The sequence below is a fragment of the Etheostoma spectabile genome, chromosome 24 (assembly GCF_008692095.1).
Source record: "Etheostoma spectabile isolate EspeVRDwgs_2016 chromosome 24, UIUC_Espe_1.0, whole genome shotgun sequence".
Lineage (NCBI taxonomy): Eukaryota > Metazoa > Chordata > Actinopteri > Perciformes > Percidae > Etheostoma > Etheostoma spectabile.
This window is the reverse complement of record NC_045756.1, coordinates 9867958-9875373: the sequence shown is the minus strand read 5'-3', so window position 1 is coordinate 9875373 and position 7416 is coordinate 9867958. Positions and strand designations below refer to the sequence as shown.

At 44.3% G+C, this 7416-nt stretch overlaps 1 protein-coding gene across 1 annotated transcript in view; it reads right to left on the bottom strand.

The window, feature by feature from the left end:
• Nucleotides 1-1590: 1590 nt before the first annotated feature.
• slx9 (SLX9 ribosome biogenesis factor) overlaps nt 1591-7416 on the bottom strand; it is a 7278-nt gene continuing 1452 nt past the window's right edge. Inside the window, exons 2-6 of the mRNA XM_032506585.1 lie at nt 7174-7297; nt 5554-5622; nt 2294-2474; nt 1934-1999; nt 1591-1844 (exon numbers count right to left, since the gene is read on the bottom strand). Of these exons, the coding sequence (XP_032362476.1) occupies nt 1718-1844; nt 1934-1999; nt 2294-2474; nt 5554-5622; nt 7174-7297 (567 nt within the window). The 3' untranslated portion in view covers nt 1591-1717. The remainder of the gene's footprint in view (nt 1845-1933; nt 2000-2293; nt 2475-5553; nt 5623-7173; nt 7298-7416) is intronic.

The window sequence follows — 7416 nt, the reverse complement described above, 5'->3', positions numbered from 1 at the left end:
CAGCCACACGTCTCCTGACAGACGTCCCCACCACAACCATGCCCTAAATAACCCCCAACCACAAAATCAACCCCAATATAACCACATCCTAAATATAACACTCCACAAAAATATCCATAAACTATAGAACACATCCACAAAACACCCCACAACCACGTTTTGTTTAAGAGACGCAGACCGCCGTTTACAGCTCGTCTGGCTCCAAGATACAGCCACAGAAAAATAGAATAGAGATATAGATATTGTATGTGACTGTAATAAAGTGATGACACCGTCAAAAACATTTAAAAATTTTCATAACGTGTAAAATGCAATAAAAAGACAAAAACTCCTTTAAAAACCTGCACAGCTGCACCAACAGGATGGATGATGATTTTAAGTCCCCGAGCCCGTTCCGTCCGGGTCTGTTCCTCTTGTTGTTAATCCCAGAGCCAGTTTCCAGTCCGGGGTCTGTTTCCTCTCTTGTGTTAAGGGTTATCCCAGATGCCAGGTTCCAGTCCGGGTCTGTTCCTCTTGTTGTGAAGTCCCAAGTAGCAGTTCCATTTGCTGTTCCTCTTTAAATCCCGTGCCGGGTCAGTCCGGTCGCTCTTGTTGTTAAGAGTCCCCAGCCCGGTCCAGTCCGTCTGTTCCCGCTTGTTGTTAGCCCCGAGCCAGGTTCCCTTCCGGGTCTGGGACTTAACAACAAGAGGAACAGACCCGGACTGGAACCTGGCTCTGGGACTTAACATCCATCCATCCATCCTGTGTGCAGCTGTGCAGGTTTAAAGAGGTTTTTTGTCTGTTTTATTGCAATTTTTACACTTTACTTGAAAAGTTTTTAAAATGTTTTTTGACTCGTTTCTCACTTTATACAGTACATACAATATCTATATCTATATCTATTTTTTGTGGCTGTCATCTTGAGAGCCAGACGAGCTGTAAAGGCGTCTGCGTCTCTCTAACAACACGTGTTGTGGGTGTGTTTTTGTGGATGTGTTATATTTATGGTATATTTTTGTGGATGTGTTATATTTATGGATGTGTTATATTTGGGGTATATTTTTGTGGTTGGGTTATATTTATGGATGTGTTGTTGGGGGACGTCTGTCAGGAGACGTGTGGCTGTTAATCCTCTTCCTTCCTTGCCCTGTTGACTTGTCCTCTGTGAGAGATTGTGCCCGAGGCTTCAGGTATGTGGGACGGCCGAATTCCCCAAGACGTCATTCAACAGGATAGTCGGCATGAGTCCGTCCTCGCTGAGGAACGCTGCCCCTCCTGCAGATCAAAAGGTAGAACTAAACAAATAACGTGCCTGAACGGCTTAAAGAAACAGACAGAAAAAGCCTTGAAAAGAGAACGGGAGGTGTAAAACTTTACAGAAAAGGCCTTGAAAAGCTCAGAAAAAGCTGACCGGAGGATTATGTCTGGGATGACTTTTAATTTGACACTGCCCCCCCCTCTTCTGCATTATTAATGAGAGCTAATGGCATCGATCAGCTGTTTCTGACCTCTAATGTGGTCCAGGGTGTGCCGCTGACTGACTCATGGATCAGGACTCTGGTTGGTCCAGCAGGTAGAGAAGCCAGACGTAGCCCAGGGTTAAAGCTCCTTTATTATTATTATTATTATTATTATTATTATTATTATTATTATTATTACACAAGAGGAAACATGGAAACATTTTCAGTCCTTCATCCTTTAAACCGACGGATGTTTCCAGATGTTTCCCTGTTAGCTGTTAGCCGTTAGCGTGCTCTTCTTCCTCCCTCATCTTCTTCCTCAGCTGCTCGCCGATATCTGCCAGAGGATTCGTTTTGGCCGAGAGCGCCTTCACGGCGCTGCCGAACCGCACGCTCTCCGTCTCTCTAAAACACACACACACACACACAAAACTGTTTATTAATAATAATAATAATAATAATAATAACAACAACAACAGGTTATAGCTGCTTACAAGAGTTTGCGTTTCTGTGACTGTTTCATCTGACTGAAATCTGTCGGCTCCGGCCTCTTCACCGGTCTGGAGACAGACACACACACACACACACACACACACACACACACACACACACACACACACACACACACACACACACACACACACACACACACACACACACACACACACACACATATTTTTAATAATAATACAAACAAAAAGGCATCTAGAGAGAAGAAGAAGACTGAAGTAGTAGAGACAAGACAAACTAAATACAACCAGTAAATCTAAAAAATACATTTCCTGCAGCAGTGTGAAAGCTGGAAAGTGATAAAACACCTGATAAAGAAAGAAAGATGGAGGAGGGTCACTTACACTCTGTTCTTCCTGCTCTTGCGGCGAGCAGAGGGGGTGTTGCCGGCGGCGACAGGGGCGATCAGCTGACAGAGTTCTGGCAGCGCATCGGCCAGCGGCCGCATGTCTCCGACCACGGGCGTATGCTGGCGCCGCGCCGCCGCCAACTGCTGCTCCTTCAACTGTTTGATGGAGCTCATCTCTGGAAACACAGACACACAGAGACACAGAGACAGAGACAGAGACACAGAGACAGAGACAGAGACACACAGACAGAGAGAGAGAGAGAGACACAGAGACAGAAAGACAGAGAGACAGGACAGACAGACAGAGAGAGCAGAGAGAGACAGAGACACAGAGAGGAGAGAGAGAGAGAGAGAGAGAGAGAGAGAGACGGAGAGAGAGAGAGGAGAGCAGGGGAGCCAGAGAGAGAGAGAGAGACAGACAGAGAGACCAGGCAGACAGACAGAGAGAGAGAAAGAGGAGAGAGAGAGAGAGACAAGAGAGAGACAGACAGAGAGACAGACAGAGAGAGAGAGATGAGAGAGAAGCAGAGAGAAGACAGAGGGAGAGAGAGAGAGAGGAGAGAGACAGAGAAGACAACAGAGACACAGAGTTTTAACTCATTACATTTTACACAAATATCTGTACATACTTAGATTTTATAAAATCGTCTGCTACCCTGAGTTTAGAATAATTCCAGGGTTGAACCGTTATTATTTTAGACAAATTCACCAATTGGACGGGAAGTACCGTACTAACAAAAAAAAAAAAAAGAAAGAAACTGGATCTGTGAACGAATCTATCTTGCTGCTCAGTCAGATATTATTAAACGTGGAGTCCCAGTCTCCGTCTCCATAACAATTAGGGATGTTCTAGGCTCTGTGGCAGACATCCATTTAAATGTAAATATGAAGAGCTTTTCTCTAGTAACAGTGTGTCTTTGCAAGGCTACTTTTACTTCATACTTTAAGTACATTTCCAAGCCTGTACTTTGGTACTTTTACTTGAGTAAAGAAATATTTTTAACACAAGTATCTGTACTTCTACTTGAGTACTGGAAGTGAGTACTTTGGCCGCCTCTGTTTATGTCGGTGGAAACCGCTGAAAGTAAAAACAAATTATAAATAGGCGCTAAAAATCCTACAAATACATTTTATTGAAATTACTTCAACACCTTTAATTAATTAAGATCTTAAAGCTTTTTTGAAACTCAACAAAGACAAACCCATTTTCAAGTCATCATTAAATTAATTCCATAATTTAACCCCCAAAACTAATGAGTATGAATGGCATTGAAAGGTTGAATAACACAAATATTGTTTGAAAGATATGGAATGAATATAATTTTTGAGAAAAACCTGACACTAGGCAGAGGATAGGAAAAGGAACGGAGAGGTGAGGAAGAGAGAAGGAGAGGAAAGGAGGAGAGGAAAGGACGAGAGGAGAAGGAAAGGAGAGGAAATGAGGAGAGGAAATGAGAGATGCAGACGAAAGAAAGAGAGGAACGGGGAGGAGAGGAGAGGAAATGAGGAGAGGAAAGGAAGAGAGCCGAAGGAAGGAGATGAAAGAGGGAGAAGGAAAGGAGAGGAATGCGGAGAAGAGAAGGAAAGGAGAGGAAAGGAGAGCAGAAGGAAAGGCGAGGAAGGAGAGGAGAAGGAAAGGAGAAGAAAGGAGGAGAAAGAGAAGTAAAAGAGAGGAAATAGAGGAGAAGAGGAGAGAGAGGAAAGGAGAAGGAGGAAAGAGAGAAGGAGAGAAAGAGGAAGAGAGGAGGAGAAGAGAAGGAAGACAGGAAGGAGAGGAAAGAAAGAGGAAAGCGGAAAGGAAGAGAGAAAGGAGAGATAAGGAGGGAGAAGAGGAGAGAAAGGAGAGGAAAAGGAGAGGAGAAGGAAAAAGAGGAAAGGAGGAGAAGAGAAGGAAAGGAGGAGAAAGGAGGAGAAGAAGAAGGAAAGGAGAAGGAAAAGAGAAGAGGAGAAGGAAACACAAGAGGAAACGAGAGAAGAGAAGGAGGAAAGGAGGAGAAAGGAGGAGAAGAGAAGGAAAGGAGAGAAAGGAGAGGGAAAGGAAGGAGAAAGGAGGAGAAGAGAAGGAAAGGAGAGGAAAGGAGAGGAGAAGGAAAGGAGAGGAAAGGAGAAGAGAAGGAAAGGAGAGGAAAGGAGAGGAAAGGAGGAGAAGAGAAGGAAAGGAGAGGAAAGGAGAGGAGAAGGAAACAAGAGGAAAGGAGGAGAAGAGAAGGAAAGGAGAGGAAAGGAGGAGAAGAGAAGGAAAGGAGAGGAAAGGAGGAGAAGAGAAGGAAAGGAGAGGAAGGGATTTCTGAAGAGCCGGCGGTGTGAATGCTGGATGCTGAAAGGCTGACGCTCTACTGTGTGAGAAGAAGGTGAAGAAGTGAGATGGCTGAAAGAGTGGGAATGGCTTTGATTAGATGGGTTGGCGTCCTCTAACCCCCTAACCCCCTGACCCCCTACCCCCATGGCGTTTAGCACCGGGGTCTGGTACCCTGACCCTACTGGGCTCCAGGATCATTAAAGAAGCTTCATGAGGTCGGAAGGTTTTTGTCCCTTTTTCTCAGTTTTTGTTTTACACTTTGTTGTGTAGAGATTAATAAAAATGTCCGGTGCCTTTTCACCTTCGTCTTATCCGTTCACTGGGACTTAAAGAAAGAAAACTAGCGGTGCAAACTATTTACAATCTCACTCTAAGCCTCACATAGTGATGATGAAGCCATCAGCCTGCAGCAGCTCGCTGGATGTGAGAAAGCTCAGATTTCCTAGTGATTCCCGTCTGATCCTGAGGGCGTGATCCATGGAGCCGCTCTCGGCTTTCAGCAGCCGTTACCTCCTAATTAGAATTACCGGGTGGACAGGAAACAGCTCGTGTTACCCAGCAGCCATTGATTGGCTGCGCGGTGGCTTCGGTTTCTGATGATGATGTTAGAATTACACAGAGACACAAAGATGGACCCAAAACTCAGAGACTCGCTCCTTAATCAGGAACATTAACTCTATCTGCAACAGTTTAATATAAAAACCTAGTGAATACTCTCAAAACAGTCTAAAACAGAGCCTCAAATCTTTGAAAAAGGGGCCCAAAACATCAATAAAGGACCAGAAATGTAGGAAACAAAGGGCGTGAATGTCAAAGAAAGCACCAGAAAGCTCTAAAGGATTGTTCTGAAAGTGATTCAAAAACGCAGAAAAGAAGAGTGGACAAAAAAAAATCCAAAATGCTCACAAAAAATGTTAGAATGTTCCAAAAAAAGGGGTTAATTATGTTTCACTCACTGTTGAGCCATCTGTCTCTCCTCTCCTTCATCTTCTCTTTCTTTGTCTTCACTTTCTTCTCTTCTGGACCTGTCAACACACAGTTACACAACATTAACCGTGGGACAAACACATGGATTCAGATACACAGACAGACAGAGAGACAGACAGAGAGACAGACAGAGAGACAGACAGAGAGACAGACAGACAAAAGCCGTTAAAAAGTCAGAATTCAGAAGACAGTGGAATATTAGTGTACATGTAAACGTGTCATAGTACATGTCCTGTTGTGTTACGTATGACCACGTCTCTGTGTAGAAAGCCCAACCCTGCGGCGTGTGAAGTCTTATCTTCACAGATGATCTGCTGTTTCTGGGAGAGAACAGGAACAGATAGAAATCTGCTGCAGATACCCAGATGTGGGTGGGGGGTGGGGGGTGGGGGGGTCCCAGTGGGAGCATCATCTTTCCGACGTTAGAGCAAACCGATCGCTGTGATTACCCACACACTGCTCACCTTCTAGCCTTCCTTCACGCTCTGTCCCTTTGTCCCCAAACCTTTAAGAGACCTTTGGGGCGACCTCTAGCCCCCCCCCCCCAATAGCCCCCCCACATCATCACATACCCTTCACCATACATAGAGAAAGTCATGGGAAACTTTCCATAAAATCATCTCTCAATGCAAATCAAACTGGCTATAAGTCTAACTGAAATAACACCATGCCTATCTCTAGGTATGGTGAAGGCTATGGGATGATTGGGGGGGGGGGGACTTTATGTAGTACTACATAAAGTCCCCCCCCCTGGACCTGCTACCAGGGAATTTTTTTAGTACTACCTCAGTCGAGGTTCCAAGCGAGCTGAGGCGATACCAAAAGGGAACGTGGAGACCTGCAGACTGCTGATTGGTCGGAGAGGATCGTCACTTATGACTGCAGACTGCTGATTGGTTGGATCACTGCGTTTTTAGCAGATAAGAGTGCGGAGTGTGAGTCCAGAACCAACGCGACATTTAAAAAAAAAAATCTAGCCAGACACCGACAGCTTATCTACTCGGCACTATTCTCACTTATCAACTGTTCAATATTAAGGGTTGTTGGGGGCTATTAGGGGCTTTTGCATGTTTCCAATATTGTACACTGTTACTTTTTAAAAAACAAGACAATATATCAAAGAAAAGTTTTTATTTAGCTTTTCAAGTAGCGCATCAAACCCTGCCATACACCCCGGTCTTCTTCCTCTGCCCCCTGGGACCGTGCTTTTCGATGATTACCATTGTTGTATGGTTCTGTTCAGGGAAAAAAGTGACTAATAATTTAGCTTTTGTTTGATTTTGACATTGTTTGGCCAAAATGTCTTGGGGCTTTTGTGACGCTTTTCATGACGTTTTCTTGACACTTCGGCCACTTTTTTACATTTTGGATGTTTACTTCAACTTTTTTCCGACGCACTATTCTTTGGCGTGTTGGTGCTGTTTTTGAAGTATTTGATGCTTTGTTTCGACTGTTTTTCTTGAGATGTTTTGACACTTTTTTTTGACAACATTTTTGACGCTTCTGATGCTTTCCCCAGCGTATTTGATGCTTAGTTTTGACTTCTTTTCTACTTTTTTGCCTCAACACCAACAATCTGCAGTTGTTACCTTTCTCTGCATCAGCGGATACATGTGGAGCTTTTTCCTCAAACTGGAGACTTTGTCGCAGAGCATCCGGAGTTATCTTAGTGCCGGCAAAGATCCCTGAGGGGAAGCAGCTCTCCGCCGGCACCTGAGAGTTCACAACAAAAATAAAAGTTAATCAGTTACTGTCCACTAAAACTTGTGTTGTTGTTGCTGACAGACTCAGACTATTATTCTAAGTGTGTGACAACATTATGGGATGGATCC